Genomic DNA, 21307 nt, shown 5'->3' with positions numbered 1-21307 from the left:
AAGGTGCCTGGATTTCATAAGATAATGACTCACTGACCTGAAGTGCAAACAAACACAGAAACTGTACATAGAGGCCCTTTCTCCATCACTAGGCTTTTGACAGACAAAGGTCACGCTCTTTTAGTTATTTTATTAAAGACAAAGGCCATTTTATTCTGATAACTGTACAGGCTGAAATTAGACTTTACCTGGAAAGTAAGCAATGGATCCCCTAGGTCTTTGCAAAACCTGGGGTTTACTGTATTTTTACTGAGGAGTACTGTTTCATCTGTTTATTTGGCAATTTGTATTTGTTAAGTATCAGCTACGTACTTGTAAGAAGTGAAAAATGCAAAAAGTGTTTTGGAAAAAATGCAAAAACCCCAAAAGCATTCAACACATTTTTTCCATGTTGATAAAAGATGTTGAGGGAAGTGACTAACTTGTGATATAATAATGAATATATTTTAGAAACTTAAATTCTCACAGAGAATTCCAATGTTGCTGAAATCTTTTCCATGTGTGACTTTAGGTGTAGCTACTCCTAAATATAAAGGAAGGAAATTCCACAAGAAATAGAACTCCGTTTCAGCACAGCTACTTTATCAGTTTCCTTATTGTGGACCTTTCTGAAGGGTGTAAGAGCTTGATGAAAACCTGTAATGAAGAACTACGCACTGTTATCCCCAGATCCCACGTAGGCATAGCTCACCAACAGTCAGCATGAAGCTATACAGCCTTAACATTATTTTATTTTATGTTCATGACCAGGTCGAAGACAGGGACATAAACATTAGTTAAATGCAGGGTACTCCAGATCTGCCTCAAGATATATCATCAAGCCAGTAATAGTCCTTAATCTTAATACATGCTTGCTAAACTGAAATAATGTTCTACTGCCCCAATCCACCCTTAAAAATAAAAAGCCGACTCTTGAGGAGAAAAAACATGTGCAGAACGATGGACCCTCCCATTACAACCAATAGGACAGATTTAGGCTTTTTCTAGAAAAGTTGTCTATAGATCTACAGATTATATACTGTAGGGCAGCAGTTTGATAAATAGCTCAGTCTGCAGACATCAAGAGGGAAACTGGATCTTGGTGGCTTTCCCCCTCCCCCCCACTCTAATTCCATCCAACTTGTTTAAGTTTAATTGCAGTCAGCATTTAATTGCAAAATAACATCTAGAAAAGCATGTACTAGTCTCGTGCTCGAAAGTGTCCACATTTAAACAAACCCTTCACCTATTCTCATGTATCCGAGTCATCCATATGACTTATTTGGTGATTTATTTTTCAGGTGGTCACATAAACCCAGCCATTTCATTAGCCATGTGCGTGACTGGAAGATTAAAATGGACCAAATTACCAATTTACATATTAGCACAACTCCTGGGAGCATTTGTTGGAGCAGCAGCTGTCTTTGGGATTTATTACGGTGAGTGCACCTTAGACATGCTCACAGGACAACCTAGAGGTCAGGCAGTCTCTGAGGCCTCAGTTTTTCAATGAATGCCAAGCAGGCAGAGGACTTCACACAGGGCTAATGGCAGGGCTGAAGCTAAAGCCAATAAAGAGGAAAGGAAGAAGTATAAAGAGTTTGAAGGGGAAAAAAAGGCTCAAACATTCCAGGTATCCTACAACTTTTCTGAAACAATAATACTCCAAGAAATGTTCTGAAATTTAGAAAAATTATTCAGGGGAAATCAGATACTCTGAGGGCATGTATTTCTCAGTAAGGATTTTAAATTACTTAATAGCCAGGATATAGGGCTATTCATCTTCCAAGCAAATTAAAAACATTAAAGACCTGATCCAAGTGCCTGTAGGCAAGTATCACCAACATCGTTCATTGAGGTTACAGGATATGAGATCAAGTCCCCCCTGACTAAACTTCAGACCACCCTAGAGAGGTAGCTCTCCAAGGCAATGAACTCCAGGTAGAGTGATAAAGGGGTCACATATTAGAAGGGGGGGAAAAGGAAAAAAAAAATTACCCCATCCTTGAGGCATGTTGCTTTTACATGGTGTGCCACAAAAGGAAAAACCCTAGTAACAGACTTCCTGACTTGATGAATACACTCAGTTGGATCAGTTGCTTCAATCGCCTACTCCAAAACTCTGCTTCTGCTGACCCTGCTCACCTCATCCAAAGCATCTCTCTTATGGGTGTTACGCCTGCAGACAGTGCTGGATCTAGGTGCAACAGAGAAAGTATAAAAATGGAAATGCTTTTTTGTATGCCAGCTAGGTGCTCAGTACCAGTAGCAATCGTGAACAGAAAAATCTTTAGGAACTGTGCTAACTCTTTTGGGTTTAGTGGGGTTTTGTTTGTTTGTTTATTTGAGTTTAGAGGAGGGTTGGGTTTTTGTTTTAAGGTTAGTGTCATAATTTGGAGACTGTGGGAGTCCAGAACAGGATTTGCATCTGAATCCAAGTCCCCCTCAAGCCAGGCAGCCAGGATTAAGGCTGTGGCCAGGACGCAGCAGTACGCCGACATGCACATGGGGCTGGGGGTGGATTCGCTGTGTTCTGCCAAAGAGTAGCAGCAGGATAGGGAGCCAAGACAGGGGACCTAGGGCTAGGGTTAGAGACTTCTTCCTGTTATTCAGGAGTGCAGGATTTTCTCATGTCCCTATCTCTGCTCAAGTACTTTGCCCTCCTCTTGCTCTTTTTAATTCCCAAACCTCTTCTGTATTTCTTTCTTCCTGCAATTTGCAAGAGAGTTGTGTACTCACTGAGGTCCACTGAAAACTCACCAGTAGAAATATAGACATAGGTGCTCAACACCATCATCTTCCCCACACACACATATCTGAGCTAGGGTGCTTTCATTTTCAGCAACGCCCATGAATAAACATGCTAGGCTGCTGAACATGGGGCCTTTCCAAAGGTACACAAAATAATCCACAGCGTAGAAATTTTCTTATCCTTTTTTTCTGATAGTTAAATGCAACAAAATTATCTGACGCTGCAAATGAGAGAGCCTGACCACAGTTAACAATTAAATACTCTCTGCAGCCACATCATGGCTATAAGCAAAGCTAGAAAAAACAGAGGCAAGGAAAAATTGGTTTGTCTGCTATCTTCAGGAGAAGCTAATGATCCTCACCATGCCTTCCCATGGGAGATGGGGAGCTGTTTCTCTACCCACAAGTATCACCTTATCACTGGACCCACTCGTGAAATAAAGGCATAGTGTTAATTATTCATGCCTGCCTACGGAGATTTTTGAGTGCTTCATCTTAGTGTCTTCTTATTTCTACCATTTCAGGGCTTGTCAAGGCAGTGAATTATTTCAGTACAGAAGTCATATCATACTACTTCAAATACGTTTTAAATAGTCTAACATAAATATAGATGTTTTTACAATATAAATAAATGTTTACAACACATATAAAAATGCACTAACTTAAGTATACTAAGAACTGAAGTTTTGGGCCCTGCCACCCCTCTCCTGTCTTGGCTGACTAGCATAGCAGTTGGGTGTAAAGCCCACACAGAGTGAAAAATTCAAACTCCTTTAAAAAAGGAGGTCTCTCAGGAGAGATCATTCCCAGAAGTTGTCGTTGCACAACTGTCAAATGGAATACAGCAATTCCTGGCGGCTGGGAATCCACAACAGTACAATCAGAACACTATGAATTTATAGGGGCATCATGCCAAATGTAGGACCGCTTACTGAATAATGCAACTACGTTCAGAATCAGAAAATGCTCCTTGGCGCTGAGTTTGGAGTAATGGGGGGGTGGGGGGGGTGGGGTGGAAATCAGCCCCATGGTGAAAGCTGGTGTCCATAAGAAGAGTACTTCAAGGCACAGGAGGTGGGTGTGATTAGTAAATTACCTCAAATCCATTAATTTGCTCCCAGAAAAAAGCACAGATTTCAGCTGAGAATGTGAAGCGCACAGACCTATCACATACATTCTAGTCCTAGGAAATCTACTGTTCATGGAGGAATGCATCCAGGTAATGGCTGTTTTCTATAGATGCCTTTATGGAGTATAGCAATGGAACACTTGAAGTCACAGGACCTAATGCAACAGCACATATCTTTGCAACGTATCCTGCTCCGTATCTTTCCCTCATAAATGGATTTGCAGATCAGGTAAGTGCACTTGCTGTCTTGATTCTACAAATTAAACATACTGAAAACTGTAAAACCAAGCAGTAATAAAAAAAAAAAAAAAAGGTCTCTAATGGGTATGATGAATCTCATGGTTTTGGTCATATATCACTGTGTACAATAGCAATGAGAATGCAATGCTGTTTGTGGGGGTTACATTTTAGTCGTATTTTACAAGCAAAATCATTTCAAGTTGTTCTTTTCACATACATCATATTAATTGTTGCACTCTACATGTCTTTAATGCAATATGTATAAGAGGCTTTCCCCAGCATAAATCAATGTTTCTACAAAAGCTTCAGCAGAGCCATGTCCATTTATGTCAAAATCTAGCCCGTTTTGCAGGCCTAGTGTTTCTTAAGTAATGCTTAAGCAAACAGTTTAACACACCTTGAACAACTGAGTTTTCTGCTTTTGTAAGACTCCTCTCCAACCTTCTCTTTGCAAATAGTTTTGTATTATATGTTACTTTTCAAATGACCGAAACTGAAAAAATCACCATTTCCAATCTGCATCCTCTAATCCCATTCATGAAACTTCATTTTTCACTGTTTGATATCTTCTGCCTACTTTGATTAGTTTAACCATCTTCTTCAGGCATATGTGAAATAAATACTGCATAAGCAAGCTATGAAAACCCAGGGATTACTGGAGCACAGGAATTTCTTACGTAAAAGATTGAAAATTGTTCAATTTGGCTTCAAAAAAATCCAAACATTGTTTTGAAATTTTGTAAGACAGACAATTCTGGTCTTTGGATCAGTCAGCAGACTTTTCCAGAAAATCTTTTTTACCCATGGATGTTTAAAAACAAAATTAAAACCAGATGAAACCAAAATAATCTTTAAACCCCCCAAACTTAAACTTCTTTAAATCAATATAGGAATTTAATGTGTTGACACCACTGAAACTTTTGTCTGTTTTTCCCCACGTTAATTATTAGCAAAACTGACATTTACAAAGCACTCAATTTAAATCAATTAAAAAATAAAAGAGCATCACTTCCATCAAAGTAATTCCAAGAAAATTAACTTCATCAGCTCAGTTAGCATATGCAATACAGAGTGCACATTTTAGTTATATATACAACCTTAATTTAGGTAATTCCTAATGTTTTAGGTGCTCAGTTTTGACTTTGTAGGTGTCACTTTTTTCTTCTAATGTTATGCAATACCTGGATAAAGAGTTATACACACATACGTAGTCTCATTTATCAGTGCAGGATACAGTCACATAAAACACTTTGGTATCAGTGTAATTGATTGCATTGGCATAGCAGAACTACCAAAAAATCAAGTAAATGGAAGTGTTACATTGATAGGAAAAAATGAGGAAACAAAGCATTAGACTTCACACAGGAGATGCCTTTTAAATCCCTATTCTTTCCACACCGGGTTGTTGCTTTTTCTTTTTCTTTTTTTTTTTTTTTCCCCAAATGTACTCAGCACATTCCTTATCTTTTCCTTTCAGCACAGATATTAAAACTTTTCATTAGTGTGAGGCAGGGGGGCACCGGGTTCAAAATGTTGCTACTCTGTATGGTGGGATAAATTTAAATACCAGCTCTAAGCCACCACAATCCTCCGAGCTGCCATAACCCCTCTTTTCATTATTGGAAGGAATCTGCACATATTTATACAAATTCTTTTCTTTGCATTGGCCAGGTGATGTCAACAGCTGTTCTTCTTCTGGCTGTATTTGCTATTTTTGACACCAGAAATAACAGCGTACCAAAGGGCCTGGAGCCAATTGCAGTAGGACTTCTTATAATCGTTCTTACATGCTCCTTGGGAATGAACAGTGGCTGTGCCATGAACCCGGCCAGGGATCTAGGCCCAAGGCTCTTCACAGCCGTTGCAGGATGGGGGATGGAAGTATTCACGTAAGTATGCCTAGATATGAAGTAAAATGCTCTCAGCTAAAATTGGTTCCTAGGAAAGCAAGATCCTGATTCAACATGGTACCAAGTCATACTTTATATACATACAGGTAATTCTTTGCATACCAGAAGAAGCTATTCATGCACTTTAAGCCAGACATCCTCTAGGAACTGGGCTTTAAAAAGGATTTCCTACTCCTAGGGCAAATCAAACATGCATTATCCCCAATATCAATCATTGTTTCAAGCAGACCCTTCCCAAAATATCAAAGATTCTTAGAGGTCACTGAAAATATAAAAGTGCTTTCTTCTCTTGTCCTGCAGCTTTCAGAAAAAAAAAGGAAATCGTGAGAGAGTTAGGTGGGAATATTTATTGGAAGTATTTACTGAGTGCTGTAAAAAACACAGACATATCAGATTGATTTAGGCTATTATTCCTACCGAGTTATTGCAGAAATACACAATCTAAGAGCCTGATTTCCTGCCTGGGAGCGAAGGAGTGAATGAAAGCAAGCTCCCTTCATTTTCCCACATTTCAGAGCACACTCTCAAATCCCTATGCATGCGTGTGTGCACGCACACGGTCTTGGCTGGCCAAATGCACAGCTAATTAGTTGCACATCAAATCCACAGCTTACACATATCCAGTGTAAGAGGCACTCTGGGATATCTAAGTAAGAGTAATCTGTCATCAGGAGGTAGATCTTTCTGTTTATTTTTGTACAGTTTGTTTTTCCATTTATTTACAAGTCGAAATCTCCAGAAGTACTATAGACCACTAGAGAGCTCTGGTTAATAGAGATTTCATTTTAGCTACTTCACCAAGTACAAATAATCTGTATTTATTTAGTATGACTTCCATCTACACAAATCATGTGCCTTAGAGGAGAGCAGTAGCAAAGCTTCATCTGAATAGCAACAACAAAAAGCTAGGCATGGCATAGAAAAAACAGGCAGCGAGTCATGCCATAGGGCAGATCCAAAGCTCCGATGTAGCACAGCTCTGGTGAGCCACTGGCAGGAGGTCAGCTCTTTGCCCTGATTACCTCCAAAGTTTTCCTTCCCAGCACCTCCTGCCACTGTACTATTAGACTACACTTTTATTTAAGGCAGCAGCACACAGAGTGACACCCTATACCTAGGATTCTCCTCTTTCATGACTATTTAATGCAAGTAGTTGTTGACTATGATGTTAATTAGTGTCATGTGCTAAAATTGTAATATACTGTTAAATTGGCTATTATGTTGCTGGAACAGACTGGAAGCCCAATTGTACTGTAGTCTAGTCACAGAATACCTGTGAACTCACCCCCTCTCTAACAGAAAGGTCTTACTTATTTACATTTAAGAAACCACAAGCAAACTATATCTGTAGCAATACGGGCTCTTCCTTAATTTAGTTTTAGGATTTATATACAGAGAGGGAATGCATCCCCACTGTGAAGACTTTACTAAGAAAATTGAAAATGGAAACATAAAAAACAAGATACAAGATCTCTGGTCATTGCTAGGATAAACTTAAAGTCTTCTTCCCTACCTTCAGTTTTAAGGCTACAGCTATAACAAAGTTCAAGGGAATGATACAACAGGAATACGTTCTTATCTACAGTACAGATCCAAGTGGAACTTCAGGGGAACTTGAGCTCAGTTGGGCAGCTGGAAGCTGTGCATCAGTTGCAGGCCGTGGGAAAAGCCTGAGCGATTGTGGCTAGGGTCCTGAACCGCCTGGTACTCTCCTGGCATTACATGTGCATGAGAGGCTGAAGTGATGCAGCTACAGCTGACAGCTAAATCTTAGATGTCTCAGCTTAAATGGAATTCACAATTGTGAGGAAGGTGCTTAAGCTCTCCGGTAAAAGGCATGCCCAAGAACTGGGACCTAAGCATGAAACCTCCGCAGTGACACAAGGGAGCACTGCACAAACCGAGCAATAGGAAATCCCGAAGAGACACTGGACACTCACTGGAACAAGGAGGACCTCGCAAGGCGGCCGAGTCGCTCCCTGTGTGCATCAGTGAGTGTGTGAGTTTGCCTGCAGAGCAGCCAGGGACAACCAGGCCAGCCCTACTTCAGAACAGGTCAGATACAAAGGGTGAGACTCCCTACACCCTGATCCCAAGCAAATGCTCTAAACATGAAGATAGCTAGTTCACAGGGAGGAATATCCTCTACCCTCCTTTGTGCTTGCAGGTCCAGTGAATTCTGGTTTTGCCATGTTCTCAGGCAGGGAACTTCAAATAGACTGGAAGGGAGCACATCTGCTGGACCATGGCATTGTCCAGAGGACAGAGAGGCAGCTAAGCAGGAGTTTGCTAAACGTTGCTGTGACTACATTTTGCACAAAGGTGCCTGAAGGTGTAGTTTCCTTGAGACCCAAGTTAAGGGACACAGGCTATGGTATGGTTGCCCTAGCTAGTGCACCTGGATCTGTGTTCATTAAAGGCTCCCATCAGAAGCTGTTCTGACCCAGTGCAGCTGGAAAGGGGGTGTCCCTCCAGCACCCTACAGACAGCACCATTTTCCATGCAGCAGATGCAGCCAGCACTGTGGCCTGCTCCTGCAAACTGCTCAACCTGCTGGGGTAGGCGTCACGGGTGGCAACTGTCCCCATCGTTAGAGGGAACAGCTGTTTTTAGAGACCTAAACATTTCTAATTGTTTGTCCTAAAACCACGGAGATAACCAGGAGCCTTTCTTAAGCACATGCTTAACAAGTTTAAGATAAATGGTGGACACCGCAGTTTTGTCTGCAGTGAGAAGGCAGCAGCACTCCGAGTACAAACCCCAGCCTGGATTTTGACAAGCGTAACAGGGTGAAACGGCAATGAGAAGGCCAGGAAGGGCCCCGCAGAGCAGTTATTTCCCAGCAGCGTTTGAAGCCGGCCATAGCACATCTGCCCCTGGGTACGACGGTCCCTTTGCGCCGGGCCGCGCACCCGGCAGCGCCCGGAGCCACCGGCGCGGTAACGGTGACACCTCGTGGCCGCCAGTACTGGGGACACGTCGCCCGGGCTAAACTGAACGGCGTTTGGGAAAGGGTCAGCAGCCGCACCTCTCGCCTGCACAGGGATGCGGACTGCCAAGGGTCTCGGAAATATTTTGCATTCTTCCCGGAGCATGGAACAGTAGCCAGACACGTTCCACGCTGCCGAACGGCTGAATTATCCCGGCATTCCTTAAGCAAACTGCTTTATCCCACCGCCCAGCAGCAGCTGGCTAGGTGAGATACCTATTTGCCAGCCTAAAACAGACCACGGCTCCCAGTCCATATAGCTTATATGCTGCAGCTTCCCAGAAATTTTTGCAGTTAACACAAGTACCCCTTGCCCGCCCTGCACACCACCTCCTGCCCTTCACAGCCAGCTCCATCCTGCTCTGCTCCACAGCAAAGCTACCTGACGGCCACCCAGGCATAGCTGGATGCTCTCCCCCTAACCTGGCAGCAAAGCTATAAGCTAGGGCATAGGGCAACCAAAGGGAGCTCTGGTGAAGCTGTCTGTGCTTGTCACAAAGAGTTCTTGCTCCCGCGGCAGTGAAGGAGGATTGAGTGTCATGGAAACTTGTAACTCAGCTGTGTCCTTATCTTGTTTCAGGTTTGGCATCTCCCTCTATAAAGACTTTACACACGTTGCCTTAGCAGAGGGTGCCTAAAGTGCAGCTGACAGCAGCTGGTGCAAATACAGGCCACAATCTGGGGAAGGTCATGCAGGAGCCAACAAGGCACATGTCAGTTCATGGAACAAGACTAGAAAAACCTGCCAGAAACACCATCATATGCTTATGTACACACACGGGCACACACAGAGGAATGCATGCAAGTACTTGATAGAGATTTTGTTGTACTGATGAAGTCAATAAAACCTTAGTCCGTGCTTGTTCCAGGAATTCAGGGGCTCAGACATTCATGACTCAAAAACAGACATATCTATAAACACAGTAGAACAATATCAGGACCTTTTTTATATCCTCAGGGCAAAACATAAATAATTCCAAAGGCAAAACATATACATTCAAGGCATTTCTGAACAAGGAGTAATATTATCATGAACAGGGCACTGAGATTAGCTCTGTTCTTTTCTTAACCATGAGATCACTTCTCTATACGTCTATAGAATGAGTGCTGCATAATTATCCTTACGGTTTAAAAATTCCCCTGGCATCTTCCTGTAAAGTTCTTCTCACAGATTAATTTGTCCCTTTGTATTTCTGGGAGAGAAAAAAAAAATACATTACTTCTCCATTTTCAATATGCATGAAATTGAGGTGGCTGGGTTTTCACTGCAGACTCACATATTCAATTAATACAGCATGTTATTGAATCAAAAAACCTTCATGCACCAGTACAGTTAGGAAAGTTTGTGCTCTGAAACCAGTACTCAGTAATTTACTGTCTGGATGTAGACCTCCAGAAAGGGAGAGTAATTCTACAAGCCCAAGTCTCCTGCATAAGGAGGTTGTTAATTACTGTTTTATATCATTTAACAGTAGACTTGTTTCTTTAAAAATGTTCATAAATCTTCACATTTAAAATTAAATCCTAGTAATTGTGCAAAGTGAATGTAAACATTTCAGTGGAGTCAATATACCAGACTTTCTTACTGAACACAGCCATTCTAAAAATGATTAAGTTTTAGGTGTATAAAACTTCTAAACGCTAATCTACCTCTTACTGAAAGACCCCACACTTTAAACGCAGGGATGAGACAGTACATCATGAAATTTGATTCTTGACTGCTCTGGTCAAGTATAATCTACTTTACAGTCAGTGTTTTATTACAGTCCTTAAGGCAAATCTACTTAAAATCAGGTATAATCTGTTATATTTGTCAAGAGGAACATCGTATATGCTGTTGCAGGCCTGAACCTGCAAATTTCCATGCAGATGAGGTGACGCATTTTTGCAACATGCATTTGCATCAATCACTCCTGAAAACCTATTCATGAGCATCTGGCAACAGCATCAGTCAAGACTGCTGTGCCATAAATATGTCCCTGTTTGTTTCATTGTAAGTCAATGAAGCCCGTTTTCCACAAGAGAGAAATTATCCCCTGCCCCCAAAAACAGACATGCAGTAAAGAGGCCTTGTTTCTAAGGCACAAATACAGCATGTAGACCAATGTGCTTTGTGGTTGTTACTTAGCATTTCAACCACAACAGGGGCAGGACAGACAGGGGTCTCACCCCTTTACAGAAATGTGAGTCAAAACAGAAAGGTCTACAATATAGCAAGTGTCACACCTTCATGTTTGTTCACTGCCAGATATAAGGCAGGGTGTTCACTAGAATAACAATTATTTTTTGTGTGTGTGTATCTGTGTGTGTGTCTTACAGGGCTGGAAATAATTGGTGGTGGGTCCCTATAGTTGCACCTATGCTGGGAGGCGTACTTGGAGCAATGATCTACATCATTTTTATTGAAATCCATCATTCAGATACTCAGCCAGGAGAAGAAAATGATACATACGATAAATACGAACTAACCAATATGGAGTAAGAAGTAAAGAATTCTCTCTCTCATTTTCTTGTGCAGTTTTTATGCGAATGATTGTTTGGACCATGTTATAAAACCTGAATGCTTCAATTAGAAATTCACATTTCAAAGCAGAAAATCTATACAGAAGACAAGTTCAGAACTGAACACTTTCCATGAAACACTGGGCTGATCGCATTCAAAACTGGGAACTTGGGAGTGGGAAGGGTAAATTGTTGGGTTTTTTCATATGTCTTTCAGATCAAGTTATATTCTAGATTAAGTTGTAGCAAGATTATGCACTGACCTGTTAATTCAACACATATGATCTTAATCATGTTGCCTAATTGACTGAAAATAGATAACTACCTATGCATGCAGTTTTGTAACTAATTGATTCAGTGCTGATTTAATGTGTAAGAGCATTGCTCACTTCTTGTAGCCATTATTAAATAATGGCTTGTCTGAAAATTAAGAACAATACCCAAATTGCCTAAATGTCCATTGAAGTATTTTTAAATAACTTAATTTTATGGAGCCACTAATTGAACAGCATGGAATCAGCTCATCAGTGATGAGGTTAAGTAACTCAGAATATTATCAAAACCAGTAAAATCTCTATGTTATAAGATCCACACCAAAAAAGACAAAGCTGTACTTCTGTATAGGTTCTTCACAGCAGTAATGTTCAGTTACTTTTAAACTATTTACTTGACCTTTATACTACCCAATATTAAAAGCCTAATCTAGAATATTAATCTGAACATCTTCCACTGTGCTTTCTGGATAAAATTCATTCCTGTGGAGATAAGCCTCTGTTGCCGGCCTACGCTGTGCAGAGGTCAGGACAAGGCCTACATCTGTATAAGCTTTAAAGAGGCCTTCTGCTGCTGATCTGCATGGGGGGATTTCATTTGCCTTGTGGGAGTAATTTTTATCTTGGTAGCAGTAATTAAAATTAGAAACTGGTCTCAGACCTAGTCGTAGGTCTGAATTCCCAAAGGCCTGCTTCTGCAGAGTTCTGAAGCGGTTCTCTCTCGCCAAACAGCAGTGGTTGGACATAGGCCACTTCCTAAATATCCAGCCTTGAAAAATGGAATTATTTCTGCTGAATCATTGCGAGTTGAATGTATCCGATTAAATCAAAGTTCATTCCCAATATGTACACATATATATGGTTGTTGGTGGTGATTATGAATAAAAGAGACATCCCATTCAGTGATGCTACCGAGCTATTTTCATGGCAAAACTTCAGGATACTAGTTCAATGCACTTATTCCGGGGTGCCCTTCCCTTTGAATGCCTACTGTTCTGCTCCCTAGAATTCTACACTTCTCTGATTTCACTCCTGAAGGGAGGAACCCTTCATGTTGCCAGTAACAGCCTGTGCACTTTGGCAAGGAATCCACAGAAGCAGTCTGGAAAATATCATGGTCAGAATCTGCCCCAGTATTTGGGCAGATCAGGCCTGTGCCACTGCACGCCTTGGTCATGCTCCCTGCCAGATTCATGGCAGCAAAGGAGCTGAATTAGCAGGCTGAGCAAAGCTCTGCTTGCTGTGGCTCAAAGTCAGATGATGCTGTATACTTGAGGGAGGATAATTCCAATTTTAATTATGTTTTTGAAGAAAACTTACAGAACTGTAATGAACTCAGGTTGCCCAGAGACCATATCAACCCTTTATGAGTTGTTATAATGAAAATGCTCATTTGATTCAGCGTTTCTCTGCTGTGGGTAAAAACTGCTAATAGCTATGCCCATGCACATTTGGCTGCATTGTATCATTATCCGGAGAGCCGCAATAAGAAGGAGGGAACGTTTACAGAATCAGTCCTCAGTGTGAGCAGAGGCAGATACAGGACAATCAAGAGCACAATAGGGAAATTATTCCTAACTGTAGACCCTACATTGGCAGCACAGACAAACTAGTTCATCTGTCCTGAATACTGATAAATTGCACTACGTAAAACAAGGTGGTGTGTACAAGCAATCGCAGACTGCTCCTCCCTCTTGCAATGTGTGCTGTCTCTCACCCCTTGGTGATACCTGGCAGGAGCACTCTTGGGTGGCTACCAGCCATCGGTGTCTAGACGGGGATTACATGGGTAGGAACAGTCAGAGGGCTGCCCTCAGGTCTAAAAGGCACTTACTCTTCCACTGATGCCAACGTCTAAATGAAATATCTGTTTAGAAAATCAAAATAGACAGCTGATGAACCAGAAGTAACTGATTTTCTCCAAAATGGTAAGGGCAGGTTATCATTCAGTAGGCTTCGTATACCTCGTGGTATTGCTTCCTTAAATACACCATGGAAAACATGGGGAAAAGCAGAATAAGGGTCAAGAATGAGAAAGGGACAGTTTATTTATACAACCTACTGAGTGACCAGCCTGCACTTGCTGTGCATTGATCAAGGTACATAAAGCTGTACATTTTCTCAAAATCCTTCTGATCACAATAGGTTCTGTCTGTAAAACAACACAAAACCTTGTTTCTCCTACTTATGCCATTCCTATGTACTGAATTTCTATATAACTGATATTTACTTAGCTGAAGTAATCAGCACACAAAATGCAAGCAGTGACACTAGCGTGATAGCATAGCAATATCTAAAATATGCTCTCAACAAGTTGTCAGTTCTGTGTTTGCTTAAAAAAGTTATTTTGAAGTTTTAATTACTCATTGAATACATTTGTGAATTCTTTGAAGACACATGGTACTAATACCACAATCCATACAGACTTCACAAAAGCCAGAATTTCATTCAGGAACAAGGTGTTACAGACCTGCCTCAAATTTTACATAGTTTACATTTGTAAGTATAAGAATGAATTCCTGCTTTAGAGACAAAACTTAGCTGGATCTTCACTAAAGAACCATGACCAGTCTCTCCGTAATATAATGGGAACAATCACAATCATGTCATGCCATAAACTTACACAGACATCATGATCTGTTTTGTGCAAAACAAAAACATGTTTTTACTTTGCATAAACTATGCAATTTTCTAATATCAACTGATATTCAGTGGTCACACTCATGTTGAATTAATCTAATACGGTTGGCAAGAAGTAGTTTTTCCAGCTGTAAGACATTCTGGTTAATGAATTAATAGTAATCAGGCTTACTCATTTTAATGCTAAAAATATAGGTTTTAGTGCACTGCTCAACTTTGTTGTTTTGGTTTTTTTTTGGGGGGGGTGTTTTGGGGTTTTTTTTTGGGGGGTGGGGTGGGGGTGGAACAGCAATGTGTTTGTTCTTTAGAGCTAAACTTAGTACCAAAGTAATTTTGAGAATGATCCTGAAAATAGTACGGTGTTAAAGGTTGGCTACTGCATGTTGTTTCATAGAAGCCAGTGGAATTACTCACAATGGGAGGCAATACAGGCAAGGCTAAGTGCTCAGAGTACAGTGGAAAGTACTTTCTTGTAGCTTTGACTGTGGATCTGGATAAATGTGTTGTGGTTCAAAATAAATACAGTCAATCCCCAATAAATGCATTCCAGTACTATTTTTATAAAGAAATCTCCCCTCTGGCACCTAAGGACATATTAAGAAATAAAGAGCTGCCTATTACGACCTACAGTGTGTTATAGCCTTGTGCTGCAAAAACACATTGACTAACAAGCTGTATTCCTGAAGCGCAGACCCTGTGGCAGATTTTTTGGGGTCAGAAGCAGTGCCAAAGCAGAGAAATGCTCACATATGAGTAATGGCCATTGCTGGGCCAGGAGGACCCAAACAACAGTGAGAGAGCAAGGCCTCTTGCCTCTTGGACCTTTTCCCATTCCTGTCTGCAGCCTGCCTAGGGATGCTTTCTGCCACAGCTTTCCCACCGGTCTAACGATGGCCAGAACCTAGGTGAGATATTTTGCTTAAGTCTCTCTTCAGAGATGGCTTTCAAGGCATGCATATATCACATCAGAGCTGGCCTACAGCACTTACAAGATGCCTCAAGTCAATTTATCTCTCTTCTACTCTACAGACTCGTAACAGAGACATGCTTTGCTCATTTTATTTAAAAAGCACATGAAAACCTGTTCTGTGGGGGCAAGGGGAGAGGGAAAGATTAGGAACCTCAGACTTACTCAGGAAGGCACAAAAGAAACCAACTTGAAGTGGCATCAGGTGTTTTATCCTCCATCCATCTCAATGACCCTTACCTTCCCATCAGTCTTTCTGATTTTCTGTTCTCCTTTCTCCTGCCAACAGTGTGCTGTGCTCTGTCTCTATACAGTACAATAGATCTCCGGAGATTTAAATATAGTATGCTTTTCTCAGTTACTTATGAATCTTAGAAAGTTCTCATGAGAGCAAATTCAAGTTTCACCTCACATGCTTGTTTTTTTGGCAGTTACTTGCATTTTTCCCCCCACTGTTCCCACCAAGCAACCTTGTGCTGGAAAATACAACAATTAACTGTAACTTCCAGTAACAGCTGTTCTTTTTCTGTTTAGTACAATTGTTATTGCATGACAGATTACTTCTTTCAAACATGTATAGTTTTTAAAGCCTTCCTTCAAGCTACTATTAAAAATAGTGCAAGATCATCCAGAAAAAATAAACCGAACATATCAGTTAGTAGTTTGGATTTTTATCTCCTAGTTCGCACTTACAGATTGTTAAAAACATTTATAATTGTTGCACTGAGAGTGTTAGTGTCTTTCCACTGATTTGCACACTCTAATAGCATAGTCTCACAGGAGAAAGCAATAGGTAAATATTTTTAGCCATTCATGGTTCTTTGTATATTTGAATCTAACATTAAAGAAATCCATATAGTATGGAGCTAGACATAACATTTATGTCATTTTTCTCTTTGCTGACCACAACTTCTTTCAAAAGGTGTTACTAAGATGAAGTATGAATATTACAGCACCTTTAATCACCTATGATCAAGCTTTCTGGCCCAATGACCCAGTTAGCTCCTTTCCCGTGACAGGGGAGGACAGACTAATACAGTCCCTCTCTGACCTGCCTAGGGACTGAGCAGCCTGCTTCAAGTTATTAGAAATCAAGCTTTCTTTTCACACTCAAAACATTGCTCTAACCATACAGAAATCAAGAGTAAGTATCCTGCTACATGCTACACTGACTAATAATGCAATAATAAAGAAGAGAGAAAACTTCAACAGCTAGTAAAACAAAGCAAGCCCTTTTGGCCAGAGGTCAGCCAGGAGGTTGATTGATAAATGCTTGGTAACTTCAGAAAAATAGTGTACATTTCACTGAGGAACACAGAAATAAACAGTGTGAAGTAACACCATCAGAAGATCGTCTTTTTGTTCACCTACTAGACATGTTCACCTCACGTCTGCCTTGGATGCAAATTCTAACATTCTTATTATCACCAAGAGGACCAGTTTGGGCATATTATTACTACTCATTCCTCAGCATTGGGCACATAAGAGTCTAATACATGAAGAATACTTTCCACACCCTCAGAAATAACAGTACTTTGTTTCACTGCACAACTCTTCTCATTAAGAGTTCTTTTGCCTGCCTTCCAGTTATTAACAGGGTTGTAAATGAAAAAGCAGCAAAGCAAACAATGCGTTAAGACTTGAAAAGTCAGCATCTGAATAGAAGGAAATGAACCATCTCAACCAGAACTGAACAGATGCAATGCTTTCTGTAGCATGACCAAGGCATCAAATAACAAACACTAAGCCAAAGCAGCAGCACATGCTTGGCAACAAACATTGCTGAATTAAGGATTTGGGTGTTTTGTCAATGCCTTTTAAATAGTCTAACAAAATAAATTATATTTGAGAATAAAAGGACTAAACTACCATGGTGTTGTTTTCCATAACAAAGTAGCAAAATTTGACAATTTGAACATTTACAGAGTACCAAATCAAAGTAAAAAAAAAAAAAGATAGAATGCAAATTTCAGTGGGAAAAAGGGAGTAAGGTTCTTTAATTAATTTCCAGCCCTGTGAACCTTGCTGCAGCCCTTCAAAAGGCACTAAGGACCTTTCTATTAAAACTGCACAATACTAAGACTAGAATTGTTTTATCTTAGTTTCCATCTCAGACATTCAAGACATTGGCAACTGATAGCTACGCACTGCAGAAAACTTCTGCTACGTAACCATTTTGCCATCTAAGGCAGAAAGCCTGTCTGGCTTCAGCGCAGAGAGAATTTCATCTCATACACGTGTAATCCCCAGTGGGTTCATGTTTTTCAGGCTGTAGAAACAACGCATGTTTTTGAAGATGCTAGCACTGAAGAACAGCTATCAGAAACACAAATAAAAAGGAACGTGAATCCAGCTGCCAGATTACCATGGAATCCCAGGGGATAAAGCAAATGCAAAGGCTACTCCAGCAAGTCTTGGAGGAGAAAAGCAACAACAGACAAACCTTGATGGAAAGTCTTTATACCTACGAATAGTCTTCACATAAGAATGCTTCAAAGACACAGGCCATTTGCAAACGTAAGGTAACGCAAACACTACTAGCAGTTCAGAGGCTTCTGATCCAAGAAAATCTAACGTTGGAACAAAATGTGGATATGAACACAGACACGTTTCAATCTGCTCTGTCACAAAAATAAAAAATACTAAAAGTTACAGAATACTGAAAGCCATTATAAGCTCCATTTGCTATCACAGGTGGTTCCTTGAAATTAGGGAAACACAAGAAACCAAACAGTACAGCTTTAAAACAAGGGACAAAAATCCACCCTGCCTGCAAGTAGATCTGTAGCCTTTTCTTCTTCCAAGTGTTTTACCTGGTTTATAGTATAACCGGCAGCAGGCCTCTGGATCTCTCTCAGACTCCTGTCTTGACTGTGTGCCACTGGTCTTTCATCTTTCACATCCATTGAGCACCAGGCCCCATCCAAAAGATTCCATTTCAATGATGCAACAAAAAAAACCCCAAACAATTTCAAGACATATTTCAAAACGCATATGGCTCCATACAATCTATAGTACTAGTAAACTGGGTTTCCAACAACTCATCTGGCACACTTTCCTTGCTTTTGGTCAGTTGTGTTGCTTACAGCATCCTGGCAGGACAAAAATAATCTCACTAAGGGAGATCTACAGTACTTGGGATTTGGATTTCCCCCAAGGCATTGGCAATTTTTATTTGTTATAAAAGACTGACCCTGTGAAACTGTAGTTAGCTAAATCATGTTAGAGGTTATATATAAATCAGTAAGAATCAGCTGGTCTTGCAGTTTCTGGATGGAAAATGTTTAAGGTTAACAGAGTTCTTATTTGTACATCTGGTTTCAAGTAATTTCATTAGAAATTAGAAAGCCAGAAACAAACATATATCCCTAAAAAAGTAATAAGTAAACTTTAGAGCATAGGTATCAAAAAAAAAAACCCCAAACCATCTCTCTTCAGATGTAGAGACTTCACTCCATTCCCAAATAGCAAATGCGTACAGTTTAGAAAAATGAAACATTGCAAAAGAACTCCTATGATCTGAGCCTTTTTGATGGTGTTTTAACATTATCATGACTGAAATAAGCATGCTCAAAAATAATTAGTTTGCTTTACTTTCAAACTTATTTTTCCTTAATAGATTTCTAACTTCATAGTGTCTGGCTATGAACTTTGCTTCTGTCATCATTTTTCCCCGATGCTCCTGAAGGTGTTCTGCTCTGTTCCAACTTTTTTGAACTGTTAAATATTTTTTTTATTATTGAAAATAATAAAAACTACCCCAACACATAAATGCAGTTCTTTCTGGTGGTTTTATTTGGTCTAATAATAAACACATCGTCCTTCACTATCATCTCACTCCTCAACTCTGGTATATAGTGGAGCTCCCTGACACCACACACGTGCTGTGTCGGACCGTGGAAGAGCAATGTGTTACACACTTGGCTTCCAAAAATTTGCAGCGGCTCAGTCAGCCCTAGAGGGCTTCATCCCACAGCCCTTCCTCCTAAAGTGGCTTTGGGAATATTTTCCCTGTCAGAGCAGTCCTTTATTCTGCAGGACAGCTTTATCAGCAGCAGCATCCAGCACAAAGGCCATGGCAGTACCTCAGCCTCACTGTTACGGAGGAAGAGGGGAGCCAGACTGCCTAGGAGGGGTGCAGTGCTGACTACGGGCGTCCAGCTGTTCTGCAGTAAGGGGCAGGTAAAAGATTAGACACAAAAAAAAAATCTATGGTAGCAAATGTAAAACTACAGCATAAGGAGGTACTTCAGGCATGCAATTCCTCTTCTGGGGCACCTTGGGCCAAGGGGTGTTACAAACACACGCAGAAGAGGTTAATCTAAGTTGCTGAGGCTGCTGCCATAAGCATTTACCTGGCAAAGAGCAGCTCCTGGCAGAAGGCGGTACTTTAAAGACCCCAATTTTTTGTCTGAACATCAACACTGCGATACCACCTAGAATATTTTTTGTCAGTTACATATCAAAAGCCACAGCAATTCAAGTTTTAATAATGAGCCCCATACTCACCAATGTATTTTTATTTATTTTTAAACAAAATCTGGTTTTAGTTTGATTTGGACGGGATGCTGTTTGTCATCATTACTTACTATATTATTTTTTGAAGATTGTGACACAGTGGTAAATGCTACAGAAACATCATTTTAATGTAAAAATATACATTGTAAATGTGATGAGTATGGCAAGATCACATTAATTTTAAAAATTATTTATCTGTCTCAATCTTGAAATACATTGATTATGTCTGTACTTTATTAAGCCATTTGCTTATTTGACTGTCTTGGAACATTTTTCGAATGTTAACAGCTTGTTAAAAATTAATTTGTAAGAGCAAGGTCTATTGATCCTACTGTTTTTACAGAGGTGGCTTCAGTAGTCAATAGCAGCGTAAGTATAAAACAGAGTGAGCAAACATAATGCAAATAGGAGATGCCACACTTGGGTCACTCAGGTCCTCTGTGCCCAGACAGGGAGGACAACAATTAGACTTCAAGGTCTGAGTGCAGACTGTTTTGTTACGTGTTTGTATGATACTAAACACAATGATGAGGCCCCATAGTACTGTGGATAAGATAATACGTAGCTTCTCTGTGCTGCCCCACAAGAATCCTTGACCCCAGACTTAGCCATTTATCATAGGGGAGATGTATTAGCCTACACCATTTCTGCAGTCCTTGACCTCTTTGCTGAAACTGCCAATAATATAGTTTCCAACAAATGCAGAAAGTTTTATGACTGCAAGAACTTCCAGTAAACTGAGATTACCATACTCTACCACATGGAGTTTCAGAGGCAGATTCTGGTTCCTTGTCACACAGAGAAGCGTTTAGCATAAGCTAAGAGAAGAAACTGATTCTTTAACAATGAAAGCACAAAACTTACATCCAGAGGTACGAGCCTTCTGCACCAATAATTGCAATATTTCAAATATGTGGTGTATTTGGAAAGGTGATTTGAGCAGAACTACTATGTTCATAATCCATTAGCAGACACAAAGTTGCCTGAATTATACTGTTTGTATGAGACTGAACTACCCTATGCTGCTTTTGGACAGCATGACTAGTATCTCTGGGGAATATCATGAAAAGGTCATGTGTATCTCACAAGACTATCCAAAATCCCTAGATTTTTTAATAAACACATTAATCTATGCTAAGTAGCTCACATTCCAGCTACAGTTCTGTTTTTAGGTTATTTGTTGTACTTGCATAAAAAAAACCCATGTCATTAGTTTTGAAGTATTTTTAAAGATAGAAAAGAACAGCTACCTTTGTATGCAAGAGGCTGTTGGGGGAAATGGGCTGCTTCCATTCCACCACTAGTTACCGGCTAACGGAGCTGCAGGGAAGGAGGCAGAATGTGGTAAAGTGACCCGTACAACAACATAAGCTAGATGTTCCAGAATGAGATGGAGAGCTCAGTGTTAAG

General features: G+C 40.4%; 1 protein-coding gene across 3 annotated transcripts in view; it reads left to right on the top strand.

Moving 5' to 3' along the window:
• The window catches only part of AQP9 (aquaporin 9), a 39808-nt gene extending 18699 nt beyond the window's left edge, over positions 1-21109 (top strand). For all 3 annotated transcript variants that reach the window (XM_080396675.1, XM_080396676.1, XM_080396677.1), the window contains 4 exons: positions 1281-1418; positions 3970-4088; positions 5771-5988; positions 11318-21109. In XM_080396675.1, the coding sequence (XP_080252801.1) occupies positions 1281-1418; positions 3970-4088; positions 5771-5988; positions 11318-11480 (638 nt within the window). In that variant the 3' untranslated portion in view covers positions 11481-21109. The remainder of the gene's footprint in view (positions 1-1280; positions 1419-3969; positions 4089-5770; positions 5989-11317) is intronic.
• Positions 21110-21307: the final 198 nt, after the last annotated feature.

Source organism: Falco punctatus (genome assembly GCF_963210335.1).
Source record: "Falco punctatus genome assembly, chromosome: 7".
NCBI lineage: Eukaryota > Metazoa > Chordata > Aves > Falconiformes > Falconidae > Falco > Falco punctatus.
This window is presented reverse-complemented; position numbering and strand designations above follow the sequence as displayed.